Source organism: Trichomycterus rosablanca, chromosome 20, assembly GCF_030014385.1.
Source record: "Trichomycterus rosablanca isolate fTriRos1 chromosome 20, fTriRos1.hap1, whole genome shotgun sequence".
NCBI classification, from domain to species: Eukaryota; Metazoa; Chordata; class Actinopteri; order Siluriformes; family Trichomycteridae; genus Trichomycterus; species Trichomycterus rosablanca.
In genome coordinates this window covers 18,848,796-18,867,433 of record NC_086007.1, presented here as the reverse complement: position 1 = coordinate 18,867,433, position 18,638 = coordinate 18,848,796, and the positions used below count along the sequence as shown (strand labels likewise).

At 36.6% G+C, this 18,638-nt stretch overlaps 1 protein-coding gene across 1 annotated transcript; it reads left to right on the top strand.

Annotated features, from left to right (window-relative positions):
• Positions 1-6,719: 6,719 nt before the first annotated feature.
• On the top strand, positions 6,720-7,225 carry LOC134334242 (histone H2B-like). The gene is made up of 2 exons (XM_063016480.1): positions 6,720-6,742; positions 6,848-7,225. The coding sequence occupies exons 1-2, from the start codon at positions 6,720-6,722 to the stop codon at positions 7,221-7,223; spliced, it is 399 nt and encodes a 132-aa protein (XP_062872550.1). The 3' UTR covers positions 7,224-7,225.
• The last annotated feature ends 11,413 nt before the right edge of the window (positions 7,226-18,638 follow it).

The window sequence follows — 18,638 nt, the reverse complement described above, 5'->3', positions numbered from 1 at the left end:
TAAACAACCTGTTTAGTTGATTGCTTTCTTCAATATCAAAAATTCTGAGTAATTAATATATACACGCCTTCAGATCGTTCAGGTAAGATAAGAATTTTTCATAAAATATCAGAATTGTTAAATATCGTGTTTCCAGTAATCTTATGTGGAGATTTTAACACAATTACTGATTTAATGCTGTATAAAGATAAGCAGAGAGGGCAATCTATTAAAGATTTGTGAAGCGGGTAAACTTAAGACTTTCGAACAGGTTTATCCAAATCGAATGGGTTTTACACGATTGGACAAATTAGTTAATACAAGAATTGACAGAATATATACATAAAAAAATTGTATAGACTGAAGAAGTCATTCGGATTGAGTGACGAAACGTATCTCTACAACAAATTATTAGAATAGATAGACGAATTACGTATGTTTTCTCATAATAATATCTTTGGAAATGTATTATTTATATTGAACTGATGTAATATGTGCTTATTTATCAAGTCGTTGATCTGCGTGTGTTTGTAATGTGTTTAAATTTTGTTTAATAAAGTCATTTAAAAAAGAAAAAAGAAAAAAAAAGAAAAAAAGAAAAAATTTGGTATGGGATTAGGAAATATCAAGTGAGAATTAAGAAAGATTTCAACAACCAAGACAGGGATTCCAAACAACATCTCACTGGGTCCGTACAATGGAAAAATTATCTACCAAGGCCAAACTTCCAGATGTTATATATGTCAAGCAACTCATCATATTGCCAAAGAATGTAAGGAGGTAAAATGTTGGCAATGTAGCTGTTTCGGACATAAAGCCAAAGACTGTAACAGCACTGCAATTTATGTGGAACTGTGGGTCACACTTTCTTTATGTGCCCCAATTCTTATGCTAACTAAAGACAAACTTAGGCAAAAACGAAGACGATTACACAGAAGAAAAGGAAACCCTTGCTGAAAGTGTGCAATCATCAACAACCTTTGAGACTGGTGAAAAAATATTTAACCTGAAACCCATAACAGTAATGACACTTTAATGAATTGTCACAGACAGAGGATAAACAACGAAATGAAATAAATCAAAACCCATTTATTAACACAACCTTTGAGGAGAATGGGACTGTTACAGAAAATAAGAATGTTGAAGATTCAAGGCAAACTGGTAATAACGACAGCAGTGAAACATCATCAACTGAGGACAGCAGCAGTGGTTCATCCGGCAGTGATGTTTCATCTACAACCCAGTCGGGAGAGGAGTTAAGTGAAGTTTCATCATCGGAGGTAGAAAAAAAAGGTTCCACGGAAAATAATTTAACAGAATTTGGACGTCTCTACTCCCTTGGAGCCTTGCAACATTGTTTTGGATATCTTACGTATTTGTAATGAAGAAACTAAGGATATACGGCCAGGATTGCAAGAGAAACGCAGTTCTTCCTTAAAACTTCATGGGAAGAAAAGAGGAACTTCACCGAAACAAGAAGGGTCGAAGTTTGGAGCACACAAGCACAGGAACAAAGGCCTTTGAATATCGAACAGCAACGACAAACGGAAATGGAATTCTTCGGAAGAGACTGAAGGTAATGACATTTTTGTTATTAAAAAGGCTAAAAGGAAAGTTAAAAAATTATATAATATTGAATGTCCTTTAACAGTTTATTAGTTGCTTCTTGCAATGTAAGAGGAATTCAGTCAGCTTCTAATAGATTTAAAAAGATACAAGCATTATTAAGGGAAAATGTTGATATTTTATGTGCGCAAGAAACCCGGCTTTCAAATATAAATGATGTTAAAGACGTACAAAGTTTGTGGTATAAAAATAAGAGTTTCCTTTCAATCGGGGAAAGTAAAGCTGACTGTATCGGAATAATGTTTTATAAAGAAAATGTAAAAGTTATTCAATTAAGAGAAATTATTCCAGGTATGGTTAATGTTTTTTTGATTTGTTTTGGTTTAATAAAAAAAAATCAGAGTAATAAATATATACACGGCTCAAGACAAAATTAAGAAAATTCTTTTTTTTAATTAAGTTAAGGCATTATTATGTGTAGGGTTTTATATTATAGTGTGTGGTGATTTTAATACAATTACCGATGAAAAATAAAATAAACCCCTTAAATTAAGCAAGGAAGGAAAAATTCTAAAACAAATTATGGAAGAGTATCATATGCAAGATACATTTAGAATTATTTGTCAGGATCGAATTGACTTTACTAGATCTGATAGTTCATGTCAAACTCCACTCAACATCTGGTAAAGGACTGTGACAAAACCAAATGTTGGAAATGTGGACATTTTGGACACTAAGCTAAAGATTGTGGAGATGTAGAACAATGCGGACTGTGTGGGCAAAGCGGCCTTTCATATTTCACGTGTCCTAAATCTTACAGTAACCTTTTACAGAAGGAAAGAAAACAAGCATTACAAAATCATCCAAATCTACAAGATTTACAATCTACAACGCACCCGAAACTAAAGTTCCAGCTTGTGATAAACCTGACAACGACGACCAGATACAACAAGAACAAGTGAATAACAAATCCAACAGCAGTAAGGAAGAGACATCCTATTCAGCAAGCAGCGACGAAGTGGATAGCAGTGATGAAGAAGACGACCGCGACAGCGAAAGCAGTGAGACGACGGATATCGACATTACACCGGCACAAAAACAAACGGAAAACATCGAACAAACGACTACAAAGAACAATTTTAAAAAAAATAACGAAAAAACGGAGGATATGGAAACAAATACTGAAATCAACGCGGACAAATTACCGAATTCAGAGAGAAGATCGAACCTTCAACAACCTAAGACCAAAACCGGAAAACGTATAAGATCCCCAACAGAGACAACTAAGAGACCAAAAGATAAGTGAGATGTACACCCACTTATTTAATGATTGGGGGGATTAATGTTATAATTTATAATGTAAGAGGAATACAAACTGAAAAAAAATAGAACGGAAAAATTAGATGAGCTAAAACGATTAAAGGCAGATATTATATTTCTTCAGGAATTAAGATTAAAAACTCATGACGATATAAAAAACGTACAGCAAACACGGAACATAGGTGAATCTGTAATCTCTGTAGGCGAGGATTTAGCGGATGTATCGGAATATTCTTTAAAACAAAACAGGTGAATTTTATTAAAAGAAGAGATTTAATACCAGGTCGACTTTTAGTAATTGACTGCATTTTAGAAAAAAAAAAAAAGATTAATAAATATATACACAGTACAAGACAGTTTAAAAAATACAGCTATTTAAAAAAATTAAAGAATTGTTACTAGGCAGTCATAACATTATCTTAATGGGAGACTTCAATGTCATAACAGATAAAGAAAACAGAGTTGATGGTTTACCTTTTAGAATAACCAGGGGTGCGTTTCCCAAAAGCATACTTACATTGGTAGAGTTGGTAGAGCAACTTACATAGTTGGAACGATGCAGTTACGATGCAGTTACGATGCAGTTGCGATGCAAGTGTTTCCCGAAACCATAGTTCGAACTACTGTGTAGTTCAAAACATCGTTATACGACACAGGTGTTTCTCAAAAGCATAGTTCCAACGAACGTTCGCAACTACTGTGGTAAAGTTGTGTAGTTCCAACTACACCTGTAGATGTGTGGTTAGAAGCGTAGTTCCTGTGGCTACGTCATCGCTGACGTAGGACGCAGTTAAAGGACGGTAGTCACAAATGCTATGAAAGCAGAAGGTTTACTTCAATCTTGTACAAACGTCTAAAATGTCAAATATTTAATCATGTACTTCTTAACGGACTTCTTAATGTTTTTATGTAAATATAGTTGCATTTGTCGAATAATAATAATATAATGATAATAATAATATATAATATCAGTATATGTATGGGAAAGAATGTTTTCCCACTTGTGACTGTGATATTTGGTAGAAACCACCATCTGTACATAATGTAATGAATTAATAAAGGAATGAATGAGTGAATGAATGCAATAAATGCTTAATGGATAAATGGATTAATGAATGAGTATATGAATGAAACGGTTGTAAAATAAGTAAAAATAATGATATGTAAAGTTACAAAATGAATAGTGGAGGAAAAGCTGTGGTTTAAAAAAAGGGTGTGTGAGAGGGTGGGTTGGGTTATAGGCCAAACATAGTTTCTATTAACTGGTGATGTGTTTCATGGCCTGCATGCAAAACAGAATAATAAATTCAGATCATTTAGTCGTAAATTGTAAAATTATTTTAAATGCGAAAATTAGAAAAAGTTATTGGAAATTAAATTTGAAATGCCTGAAGAATGAACTACTCGTAGATGAATTAAAAAAGGAGGTAAATGTATGCAGAGATTCAGATGTTATCTCTAAATCTTATTTTGAATTATGGCAAATCTTAAGAAAAAAATTGGCTTTAAAATATGCTGATTAGAAAATGTAAAGAACTAAATCAAAACAAATTATATAAAGAACAAAACAAAAATAAACAAAACTCCACAAGACTTAACAGAACTAGATGAACTTATAGAAAAAAATGATAAATTGAACTGCGATTACCGCAAGGGCTTAAAAGTAATGTGTGGCTATGAAGGGCCTGAAAATACTGATTGTAATATACATAATCTTATTAAGAAATATAAAGAACTTAAAGAAACAAAAAATATTAAAGGAATACGGGCAGGGAATAACTCAATAGTAACCGATGGAAAAGAAATAGCCGATGAAATTGTAAAATTGTTTAAAGAAATGTATAAAAAAAAAACACTAATGAGAGTGATGTAAATAATTTCTTAGGAGAAACGATCCAAGGAATAAATGTACGTTTTTAAGAAATTGTTGGGAAAATCACCAAAGAATAAGTTAGCAAAGCTATCGCTTCGTTAAACAAAGGAAAATCTCCAGGTTCCGACGGTTTTTCTGCTGAATTTTACTTGTTATTGTCTGATGATTGGTCTGATTTAATCTGATCAGTTTTTAATCATGGTATAGAAACAATGGACATGTACGATAGTCCAAAAAATTTATGAATTGGAAAACAAGTTATGAGGCAAAAATAAATTTGTTATTAATGTTTTTATATTAGCAAAATTATTGTTTCTATCCATTGTATTTCCACCAACGCAAAATATAATAACAAAATTGAAAAAAAATTGTATCAGAACAATATGGGATAGAAATTTTGAAATGGTTAAAAGAGAATTCCTATATAAAGGTAAAAAGAATGGAGGACTAGAAGCAACCAATTTTGGGATAAAGCTTAAAATTAGTTATTGCAAACATATTAGTTTAAGCTTAGCTCGAAAAGCATCTTGGTTAGGGAATACTGATGAACGGGCCAAACTAAGAGGGAAGAAAAGAAAAAATATCCCCTACTATAAACTTTTATATGGCGACTTTGTTGAAAAATATAGACATTTGGAAATAAATTGGCTCACTCAGTCCAATACAATAATTCACAAACAAATTGCGAATTGCATTTATAATGGTTTGATACAGTTTAAAGACTGTACAAAAGAGGAAAATGAAAATCTAATAGATTTACTACAAAATAAAATAATATCTAGAAAAATGAAAGATACAATGTGGTTGTCAGCTTTAGGTAGATTACCGGTGAGAGCGCAGTAGTAAAGTGGAGTTGCTTTGTTAAAACGAACTTATGTCCAATGCCAAACTGCAAAGAAAGATAAGATAAGATAGCCTTTTATTATCCCACAGGGGGAAATTTGTAGTGTTACAGCAGCTTTCAAGAATACAAAAATAGAAAATTACAAAATGTTTACATGTATGTACACATATACTAAATAGTAAGAATATGTAAAAATTACAAAAATATAAACAGTATTTATAGAGGAAGTTAACCAAATATTGCAGTTATTAGAAATATTGCACAAAGTACAGCAGTAAAGTGCAAAGTTACAAAAAAATTATAAAAGTAAAAATTACAAAAATATAAACAGTATTTATAGATGAAGTTAACCAAATGCACAGTTATTAAAAAATATTGCACAAAGTACAGCAGGTACAGCAAGTATTGCACATAATTTAAAAGTAATTGCACAGAGAAGTACTAAAAACCAAGTGGATTATTGTACTAAAAACCAAGTGAATTATTGTGATGGTAATTGTCTACGTTTGGGCCATGCTGGTTGTATAGCCTGACAGCAGAAGGAAGAAAGGAGCTGCGATATCTCTCCTCAGTCCACAAAATTCTTGGTGAGTTCCCTATACTCACTGTCGTCTCCATCCAGGATGTAGCCAACGACAGCCGAGTCATCGGAGAACTTCTGAAGGTGACAGGTTGCTGTGTTGTAGGTGAAGTCCGCGGTGTAAAGGGTGAAGAGGAATGGGGCCAGGACTGTTCCTTGTGGAGCCCCAGTGCTGCAGAGGATTGTGTCCGAAACGCAGTCCTTAAGCCGCACATAGTCCATTGTCAATGTGGTGAGTTGATGATCCACCCCTGCACTCTCCATCTTGTGAAAATGAAACAGTTGGGCATTTACTAGTAGATTGTCAACGCTCTAAAGAAATTTGGAATCGTTTTAAGGACCTGGGATTAGATAGACTGTCTAGGAAAAATGTTGTTTATGGTGGCTTTAACCTTGATAAATTATGTGGGGAAAAGACTTTTGTATTGTATTGTGATTGCTGTAGTGGTGAATCAAATATGGAAAACTCGATGTAAAATGACAAATGAAAATGTGTATATTGATTGTGAAATGATGATCATGAAATGCATGAAAAAATTAAATCTAAACGCATAGCAATGGACTTTAGACAAACAGTGATGTAAATATTTGTATTATTGCATGAAATGTATCAATTAATGAATTATAACTGTATGTTTATTATGTAAATGATATTTGTAATGTGATGAAAATTTGTTCAATAAAGTTTATTTAAAAAACCCAAGGCCGCGCCCAAGAAGGGCTACAAGAAAACCGTCACCAAGACTGCCGGCAAAGGAGGCAAGAAGCGCAGAAAGTCCAGGAAGGAGAGCTACGCTATCTACGTGTACAAGGTCTTGAAACAGGTCCACCCTGATACCGGTATCTCCTCCAAGGCTATGGGTATCATGAACTCCTTCGTCAACGACATTTTCGAGCGTATCGCTGGTGAGTCCTCTCGTCTGGCTCACTACAACAAGCGCTCCACCATTACCTCCAGGGAGATCCAGACCGCCGTGCGCCTGCTGCTTCCCGGTGAGCTGGCCAAGCACGCCGTGTCCGAGGGTACCAAGGCCGTCACCAAGTACACCAGCTCCAAGTAAAGCGCCTTCGTCGCTTTGGCAAACCAACGGCTCTTTTAAGAGCCACCCATCTTATCGATTTAAGAGAATTTTCCTCTTTTTAAATATTATATCTGAATATGTCATACACACTGTATCTGGGTAGCTTCCCATGTTTGTAATACTTTACCTTCTTTTATTTATTTATTAATATTCATGTTCTCATGTGGGACAGGCAGCAGTGAATAAAATATTAAACGGTAAATAATAAAAATGTGTACAATTTCTGGGTATTTTCAACTGCCTTCACATTTACTGCATCTGCTTTAATGTCAATTTGGTATATGACTTTTTAATAGGTCGTTCTTGTTAACACACAGTACATTATATTAGCATACACTACATAATGCAATGTCATTAAGTAGTAGAGACAATATACAGTATAGAGATTAAAGAGTTTTTTTTTTTTGCATAAGAGTTTTTTTTTTTTTTTTGCATAAACTAACCTCCCTTCACTTTCCTGAGGATTCATAATAATAATTTTGGCTAAACACTAAGCCATGTGGCTGGATTCATAAGGTTTGCCTGCATTGAATGAACAGATTCATAAACACACTACCGTACCAGAAACATTATAGTAAGGGTACATGAAATAGCATTAATTCATGTCTTATTTCATGAGTGATTAATAATTGATTCCTACATGTAATACATAAATGAATTCATTATGAATATGCACAAGTTTATTTTGTCTAATGTAAGTGGTGGACAAGGTACACAAACCATGTAGTTGAGTTAAAGTAGAGATAGCCAAGGTCAAATAGTACTCCAGTAAAAGTAGTAGTAAACGTAAAAATACTCTTTACCTCCACTTGAGTAAAAGTACTAAAGTATTTACCTTCAAATGTACTTAAGTATGAAAGTAAAAGTAGCATGATTTATTATGGCTCTAATGTTTTATTATCATTTCTGTAACAAGACTCTAATCAACTCATTTTAGGTGAAAAGACTCTAGTGTCATTCATTAATCTGACACTAATGTTTATTAAAATTATCATAAGAACAAAACACTGATTGGTGTGATCGCTTCACGCTTCCTTCATTTTGACAATGTTACGTTTTTATTCACACATAAACCAAAAGGAACCACTGATTGTTCATAATGTAGTGGAGAAAAAAGTAAGACATTTGACTACCAAATGTGGTGGAGTTCAAGTAAAAACTCACCCAACTAGTTACATTTACTTAGTTACTGTCCACCACTGTTAATGTATGCCTTAATGCAGGAGCAATATATTAATTTTTTTAGTAATTAAGGTACAAGTGTCATCAGTTATTCATGAGATTCATACAGGTCATCAGGATGACCATCACAAATATTACCTCATGTAATGTTTGTGGTGCTTGCCACTAAACCCACAACCCAGAAGCAAGGACGGATTAAGGATAGTCTGGGCCCCTGGGCAAAGAGTTGCCCAGGGCCCCCCCCCCCCCCGCGCCCCCCCCCCCCCCTCCAAAAACATAAATAAATTAATACATTAAACAACCTGTCAATAACTAACCCTAACACAAGAATCTATTTTATATAAGTTTCTTTCTACTCTTCTTTCTTGCAAAGTCATCCACTAATTCATCAAAATTAAGCTGTCTGACCAAATCTGATTCAATGGCCAGAAGTGACAGTGAGTTCAGGCGGTTTTGGCGCATCCTAATCCTGAGTTCATTCTTAATACGAGCCAGTTTGGAGAATGAACGCTCCTCTTCACAATTTGTGATAGGCACAGTCAAAAAAAGTCTAAGTCATTTTACTAGGACATTTTTCTTTTTCTGTTATGAATGATTTGTATTGTATCAATTCATCTGCCAGGCTCATGTTCAGATCTGAAGGATATGCTGCAGCGAGTGAGTTAGCCTTTAAAGTGAGCTCACTGTTGGACATATTGTCAGGCATGAAAAGAACATCAAATAGCTCAGTTAAGTGTGTGTATGCATTCAAACGGTGGTTGAGACAGGACACAAGTTTGTCAATGACAACATTGAAAGTTTCGATCCGAAACTTGTCCTTTCCGTTAAATGCTACACCTGGCTCTGCACTATCATCAGACATAATTTTGCGCTTCTTTGTACGCTGGAGGTCATGCCTGTACTCTTGGGAGACAGCAGTGGTGACATTTAAAGCTGCCCCTTCAAACACCTCAAAGTTATCTCTCTGTGCTGCCACAAAGTCTCGTAAAGACAAGAGAAGTTGTGTAGCTGTACATATGTCAATATCATGCTTCTGCAGCTGCAGGCTTGTGGCTTGGAACCTCTGTAGTATTGTGTCCCAGAAGTATGCCATGAAGGCCATCTCCAACGTGTCCAATTTGTCACAGAGTGCAGAGGCTTCACTTCGAGTTACACATTTCTCCTCCATATCTTTAGACATATCATTCAATGCCTCTCTCAGTTGTGCATAATATTTCCAAAGAGCCTTAGTTGACTCAGCTCGTGCGCTCCATCGAGTACCTGACAGTGATTTCAGTGTGAGTTTGATATCAGTATCACAGAAAACCTTTCCCCACCTGTGTGTAGATGATGCACAAAATGTGTACATTGCCTGTACAAAGTCAAAAAAACGTCCAGCTTCTGGGCTACTGTCAACAGCATTGACACCAACTAAATTCAGTGAATGTGCTGCACAGGGGACATAACAAATCAAAGGGTTTCTTTGTTTAAGATGAGCTTGGACTCCATTGTACTTTCCCGACATGTTACTTGCATTATCATATGACTACAGTTGGATAAGTCTAGGCCCAGATTCTCCACCATAGCAACGACACACTCTGCCAAACTGTCCCCACTATGGTTTTCAATAGGCTCAAAAGCTAGAAAACGCTCAACTACTTGACCGTCATTATTAACAAACCTGAAAATAAAAGTAAGTTGGTCCACATGAGCAAGGTCTGGAGTGGAGTCAACTATAACAGACGGGTATTTTGATTCTTTGATCTCATTACCAATTGCCTGCTTTGTTCTCTGTCCCATCAAATGGATAAATTCTTCACACACTGTCGATGATAAGTAGGACACAGAACCTTTTCCCTTACCTCCAAACCTTTGGAGGTGCTCAGCTAGGAATGGGTCAAATTTGGCTAAGAGTTCTATGATGCCCAAAAAATTACCATTGTGGGCTGATCCTAATAGCTCATCATCTCCCCTGAAAGCAAGTCCCCTCTCCCCCAAAAACTGGATGACTGCAACAACTCTTTTCAAAACTTCCCGCCAGTATTGTCTTTCTGCATCAATTTGTTTGACAATATCAGAATCAATTGTTGCTGTGCCTCTGGAGCGATTATATAATGCTAGCATGCAAGCCCTATGCTCCACTCTCCCTCACCAATCCGCTCTGAATGTTTCCAGTCAGAAAATCCATGAACAAAAGTATTGTGCTTACTGGAAAACAGTTTGCAAGCAAAACAATACACACAGCCAGCTCCTACTGGTACCCCCAATGCCTCTATCCCTGACTGAGGCTGGGTACTTAGCACTTCTGTTTTGAAATGCAGCTTCTCCTCTACTAACAAGAATCGTCTTGGCTTGGTCGGTAATGGTACTGGGCCATAAAGCAGGGTCGTTGACCGTTTCACACCAGGAGTTGGGGTCCTTGCCCTCCTCATTTGAAAAACGACACTCACACGATGCAGCTGGCTGGTCTGATTGTGGGTCTGACACACCTGCAACTTTCCTTTCATGGTCTTTCTGCTGCTGGTCTGTGGTAGCCTGGCAGGGCTGGCATTCCTGCTCTGCACCTGACTGGGTCTGCAAAGGTACATAGTCACTGACAGGTGACACTAAGCCAGTGGTGATTACATCTTCATTGCTAGAACTCTGATCACTGCTAACATTAGCAATAATTGTCTCACTCATATCCAGCGGTTTCTCAAAGAAGTTTGAGATCAAAGGAACGCTTTTCAGGAAATCTGCCTGATTTGCTTCCTTAATCTTTTTTGCTTTTCTTTTTGAGGCACCACTTTTTTGTTTGGGATCTATGTTATTAATGGCAAGTGTTTCTAAAGATGCAAATATAGAAGCTTGTCTTGCAAATTCCTATTCCTATCCAATACTTACTATGTTGTATGTTCAGGAAAAAAATACAATCACAAAATTGTAGAACCAGATACAATATGTAATAAAAAAAGGCTGACCTATAACTATTTAGCTATAAATTGTTGTTATTGTAAATGTATTGTATGTATGTACTAATATTATAAAGCTTACACTTCTACTATTATCAATAATGTAATATGCAAATAACAATAAGCTTTTTAAAAAGCTGTGAGTTGCTAGTTAGCAACGTTACACTAGCCTTGAAAAAGGCTGTGAACCTTTCAAAGTTTAATATACAGGTATTATATATAGTAATATAATATTATATCATGTAATATAATATAATATAATATATAAGCTTTTGAAAAGACTATGAAAAGAATGTAACAGAATATATGCAATATAATATAGTATAATATAATATAAAAATATTTATATATATTATAAAATAATATAATGCAGTATAAAGGGCAATGAGCCTTTAAAAAGGCTGTTGGTTGCTGATCTGGTAATAGCAAGGTAAAAGTTGTAGTAAAAGCACAGAGCAAGTTCGCAAGCTGAACTGTCTGAATGTGAGGAGTTTTGATACTGGCAGGGGATTTTATATAGATCTTGCATATTCACTTGGAAGTTCTCGCAACACCTGATTGGCTCAGCCCCCGTGGGAATTTAGGGCAATGTAACAATTTTTCACCACTGAGTGAGAGAGTGGGGGAGGGGCAGCCACTATCTACTACAAAAAATGCTGTTTTGTGTGTGTGTGTGTGAGAGAGAGAGGCATGGAGAGGGAGACAGGGGGAAGGTTTTAAGTATATTAAAAATGCTGTGTTAATGATATTAAATCAAGTTTAATTATTGTCGAGACCCCTTCACACTGCCTTGAAACATGTCAAGTCATGTCAAACTGTCATTGAATAGTCATTGAAAAAAAGCTGAATAAAATATGTTTTCCAATAAATAATCCTCAAACAAAATATCAGGGTTACACTTGCTGTTTCATCATCTGTCACCAAACCAAAATTGTGCTACTCAGTAAAATTAGCTTGCAGTTCTGTTGTATGAAAAGGCACTTTTCCTTTCATGCATTCCTTTAGAGCTAGAGTGACCACTGGTCTCTTTACTGTTGTTTATTAAAGGGGAAACATGAAACTAGCCAAATGGCTTGTTGTTTTCACATAAGTGAAATCACACCCTTGGCCAAATTCACTCAATTTAATCGGTGTCAAAGATAGCATTCATCAGACAAACTGCTTGTCTTAAATTTAAATAATTGCAAAATTGCTAAATTAATTTGTGTCTCTGCGCTTAAGAGAAATTGAACATAATAATTTTGAAACAATACAAATTCTGAAACATTAAGTAAGGGCCTGAATCGCATATTTGCAACAAAACGTCTGTTATGAAATATGGTAGCTTGCTCTCATAACCAGGGCCCTCTAAAAATATGCCCCCCTTTTTCCTAGGACCCCTAATAGCCAGAAGTCGAAGTCAGAGCAGTGCCACAACGCCTCATCCTTTTTCATAAGGGGCCCAAAAGCATGGCTAGGGGCCCCAAAAGCATGGCTAGGGCCCAAAAGCATGGCTAGGGTCCAAAAGCATGGCTAGGGGCCCCAAAAGCATGGCTAGGGCCCCCAAGAGGCCCTGGGGTCAAAGTCCCTAATAGTCAGAGGATCCTTAAAATGGAGGGCCCTCGGAAATAAAAATATATTGTATCATAAATGTTGATAGGCATCGCAAAATGTTTTGGGCCAGGGCCCCCCCGGGGCCCCCTGACCTCAAGGGCCCCTGGGCGCTGGCCCCACTGGCCCGGTCAGTAATCCAGCCATGACAGGACCCACTCACCGCTGTAAACATACCTTAGATTTAATACTTACTTATGGTATAAACATAGACAACCTGGAAATTGTACCACAGAATGACTTAATTTCTGATCACTCCCTACTAATTTACTAAGTGTCCCTGTCCAATAATATACAGCAACCACATCGTTTTAAATGTAAGCGCACTATTACATCTGCAACTGCAGCAGCATTCATAAACTGCCTACCAGAATTACCAAATATATCAGCATCAGAACCTAAAGAACTAGATCAGGCAACTCAAAACCTAGAGACCGTACTGTGCACAACCTTAGATAACGTAGCCCCACTCAAAACTAAACTGATTAGGGAGAAAAAACTTGCTCCATGGTACAATGACCACACATGCGCACTTAAACAAGCAGCACGGAAATTAGAACGCAAGTGGCGTCACACTACACTGGAGGTGTATAAGATTGCTTGGAAAGATGCTCTAACTGAGTATAAACATGCACTTATAAAAGCTAAATCTTAATATTATTCGTCCCTAATAGAGAAAAATAAAAACAATCCTAGATTCCTTTTTGAAACAGTGTCCAAATTAACTAAAAACGTCAATGAAACTGAATCTAATATACTGCCTGACTGTACCAGCGATGATTTTTTAAAATTCTTTAATGACAAGATAGAAAAAATACGACTTTAGAGTTAAAGTGTGTCACTTGCCAATGTTAAGTATGGACTCACTCCGAGCAGCATTGGTGATAATAGTAACGAGTTAATCCAACTAAATTTCTTTAATCCAATCTCCCAAAATGAACTAACTGTGTTGATTAAATCATCTAAGTCATCATCGTGTATACTCGATCCTGTTCCAACTCGTTTACTTGAAGATTTACTCCCAGCTATTGTAGAGCCCCTGCTTACATTAATCAATGCATCCCTTAGCCTTGGGTACGTACCTAAATTGTTTAAAAGTGCCGTTATTAAACCCCTGATTAAAAAACCTAATCTTGATCCACATGTACTAGCTAATTATAGGCCAATTTCAAACCTTCCTTTTGTCTCTAAAATATTAGAAAAAGTCGTTTCCAAACAGTTATGCTCTTATTTGAATGAAAATTGTATTCATGAAAAATTTCAATCAGGATTTAGACCCAATCATAGTACCGAAACCGCATTAATTAGAGTAGTTAACGAGTTGTTAATGTCTTCTGATAATGGATGTGTCTCTTTTCTTGTTCTATTAGATCTTAGCGCAGCGTTTGATACGGTCGATCATAACATTTTACTGGAGAGGCTAGAAAATACAGTAGGTGTTAAAGGACTCGCACTCTCTTGGTTTCAATCATATCTGACTGACCGCTCACAATTTGTTTATGTAAATAATAAATGCTCGGAAACTACAAAAGTAAAGTGTGGTGTTCCACAGGGGTCGGTACTGGGACCGCTATTATTTACACTCTATATGCTTCCACTAGGTGAAATTATTCATAAACATGGCATACAATTTCACTGCTATGCAGATGACACACAGCTGTATATATCAGCCAAACCAAATGATACTGACACAATCAGTAAGATAGAAGATTGTGTAAACATAAAAAACTGGATGTCGTGTAATTTTCTTTTACTTAATTCAGATAAAACTGAGGTTTTACTTGTTGGCTCTAAAGCTGCAAGAGACAAGTTGTCTAACCTGGTGCTAAACCTAAACACTTTCTCTGTTACTCCCAGCCCAGATGTTGATTACAAAATACTTTTACTAACCTATAAAGCGCTACATGGTCTGGCTCCACAGTATCTGAGTGAACTTATTAATCACTACAATCCAGCGCGTCCACTTCGTTCACAAGATGCAGGGTTACTTATAGTTCCTAAAATTAAAAAGACCACAGCTGGTGGAAGAGCATTTTCTTACAAAGCTCCACAACTCTGGAATAATCTTCCTGCCTCTATTCGGGATTCGGACACAGTCTCAATGTTTAAGTCTAGACTGAAAACATATTTATTTTCTCAGGCTTTTGATTAGTATAGACAAAGGCGCAGAGCTTGGGGGTTCTTGGTCATAGAAACTTGTGGTGATCAGGGATGTTGGGTTGCTGTCGTTCTGCCTCTCTTGTCCAATCACTCCGGTTTGGGTAGGAGAGGTGGGCGCTGATGTCCTGTGAAAGCCTTCATGACCTTGTTACCTGCTCGCTCTCCCTTTTAGTTATGCTGTAATAATTAGGGCTGCCGGAGTCTAAAACTCTCTGTAAAACTGTTTTACTCAACTCGCATTGTACATTATTAACTACATTCTTTGTTGTTTTACTCCAAAGGCATTCTGATGGAAACCTGTTCACCCGCCGAGGTTAAGGATTAAAGTCGAGACTGCCGTGACAACTATGCTGCTCCTGCCGGATGTGACTGGTCTGGAGTAATTGCACCAAGAATGACAGGAAATCACTACAGACATTATTGAAGACTACAGCGAAGAACAACTCTATTATTATTTATATCTTTATTACCAGTTATAACTTTTAGATCATTTAATTCTGTGTTCGTATGCTCTGTGTAAATCGTGTATTTATTTAAAGTATCCTCCTGGCCACCCAAGAAGGATGGGCCCTGCTGAGTCTGGTTCCTCTCAAGGTTTCTTCCTGTAATTTTCAGGGAGTTTTTCCTTGCCACAGTCGCCCTCGGCTTGCTCAACAGGGGTTTTTTATATCTGTTGGTCCTGGATTTTGTAAAGTTGCTTTGAGACAATGTCTATTGTAAAAAGCGCTATATAAATAAAGTTGACTTGACTTGACTTGACAATGTCTGGAACAACCCATTTTACCCAGTATTTCAGAAGAAAATGTGCTATGACCAACCTGTGCAACATTTGCCACCCTCCTACATTAAATAAGGGCCAAAATTGACACCCGTTCTTCTGCAGAATGAATGCCTTCACCAATTGAACTCCTCACTGCTATTATTTTGAACAACCCCCTTTCAATCATTTAACACCACTGTATATGATCTGTGCAACTGATAACATCCACAAAGAGAGTAGACATAAGGGGTGGTCATTTGACTGCATATGCATGTATATATTAGTCTTCATTATTTACTGCTATCCCATGATCTTTGGCATGTCAGTGTATTGTTTAATTTTGAGCTAAAAGTGCACATTGTTTGTGTTGACCTGTTTTTAAAATGAACAATATGATTATTTTAACTGAAATCTCCTGTCTGAAATTTTTTTCTGTCAGGATGCTGAAGCACAAAGTAGAGATCTTGCAGGGGAGGTGATGAAGATCACATTTAACAAAGATCCAGCCAGTGCAACTATTGTGATTGAGGAAACGGAAGTTCTAAAGGGGCTTGACATACCAAGGGCTTGTGCCGTGCTCATGGGTGTGATCTATGCCCTCAATCTAAGCTACCCAAGACAGCTAAAGCTTACTTTTGAAATTTTTCAGAAGTTGCTGCTTGACCTGGATGGAATGAAATCAAGTCCTAAAGTAGCATCACTGAAACATAAGCTTCTATCCAAAAAAAAAGTGAAAATTTAAAGTTCATCTGTACTGGATGTCAGGATTTTTTGTTTTGGAACCTTCTGGTTTCTTTTGGCAAGTGCACCTTATTTTTGTAGAGTGTTTTTTTTTGGCAAGTGCACCTCATTTTTGTAGAGTGGTTTCTTTTGGCAAATGCACTGTATTTTTGGAGAGGGGACAATTTTTGAGTCCAAAACGTGAGCATATTTTGACCATATTAATGGGAGAATTTGACTTGAGAAAGCTCAGACTTGTTCAAGTGTGTTAGTTTGTTCTTTTTCCTTGAGGTAGGGTTGTTTCTTTTTTGTACTTGTTCCATTTTTGTAGTTTTTAATAACAGATTTTTTCTGTAAATGTTATAGCTTTGTTAATCCAGGTTAAAAAACTTTGGGCATTCTTAACGTTTGCTTCAGTTGCTCATCCACACTATATTGCCAAAAGTATTTGCTCGCCTGCCTTCACACACATATGAACTTGAGTTCATCCTGAAAAATTACCATATAGAAGCACTTTGTAGTTTTACACTTACTGAGTGTAGTCCATCTGTTTCTTCACATACTTTTTTCACCCTGTTCTTCAATGGTCAGGACCCCCACAGGACCACCACAGAGCAGGTATTATTTAGGTTGTGGATCATTCTTAGCACTGCAGTGACACTAACATGGTGGTGGTGTGTTAGTGTGTGTTGTGCTGGTATGAGTGGATCAGACACAGCAGCGCTGCTGAAGTTTTTAAATACCGTGTCCCCTCACTGTCCACTGTATTAGACACTCCTACCTACAGTAGTTGGTCCATTTTGTAGATGTAAAGTCAGAGATGATCGCTTATCTATTGCTGCTGTTTGAGTTGGTCATCCTCTAGATCTTCATCAGTGGTCACAGGACGCTGCCTACAGGGCACTGTTGGCTGGATGTTTTTGGTTGGTGGATTATTCACAGTCCAGCAGTGACAGTGAGGTGCTTAAAAACTCCAGCAGCGCTGCTGTGTCTGATCCACTCATACCAACACAACACACACTAACACACCACCACCATGTTAGTGGCACTGCAGTGCTGAGAATGATCCACCACCTAAATAATACCTGCTCTGTGGGGGTCATTTGAAGAACAGGGTGAAAGCAGGTTTAAAAGTATGTAGAAAAACAGATGGACTACAGTCAGTAATTGTAGAACTGCTTCTGTATGGTAAGTTTTTCAGGATGAACTTAAGTTCATATGCGTGTGAAGGCAGGCGAGCGAATACTTTTGGCAATATAGTGTATCAACAATGGACAATGTTTTTGTACAAAGCAGATGCTTTAATTTGTTACAGTATTTTATGCAGATTTTTTGAATATAAAAATATGGAATTTCCAAATGTGCCTTTCATTTTCTTTAACTTATATGTCATGTAATGAATACAAAAGGTTTCATATACAGTTTTAAGTAGAACAGAAATAAAATTTCATGTTAGAACAACTTAAATTGTTAAGTAGTTACAAATAACTAAGCTTTATAATATTCAGCATAATCATGTTAGCGAAACCTAATTTATTTGGGTTAGTGGAACAAAACAATAAAAATAAAATTAAGTAAGTTCAGATTAATTTATCCTGATGGTGTTGAAGATTTTTATGTTGATATTACCTAATTTAGTTAAGTTAGTTTAACAGCAAAAGGCTTGTTGCATTTACTTAAAACATTCTAGTTGAGATTGTGTAAGTAGATCCAGTATATTATTTTTTAGAGTGCAGGTTTGAGAAGGGAGACACGAAAAGAATGAGAAACATAAAAATGAGAGGGTAAATCTAATTGATATGTGACATCATTGACCTTTTTGGCTATTCTAAATGGACCAATAAGTTTTCTGCAAACCCCTCCCAACCTGAAATCCCTGGTTGAAAGCCAAACCCGGTTACCCAGCTGATACGAGGAGTTCTCCCCCCTGTGTCGATCTGCTTATTCCTTGTTTCTTCATAAAGCAGTTTCAATCTGGCAATGAGTATTCTCCCAGACCTGCTTCTTCTTCTTCTGGCATATGTCCTTAGACCTTCAGCTCCGTTGTTGCTA

Excerpts from the sequence above, each read along its gene's own strand:
- LOC134334242 (XM_063016480.1), top strand. The coding sequence starts at position 6,720 with ATGGACTTTAGACAAACAGTGAT. Across the intron at positions 6,743-6,847 it reads GACTTTAGACAAACAGTGAT|TTTATTTAAAAAACCCAAGG; the intron begins GTAAATATTTGT and ends TGTTCAATAAAG.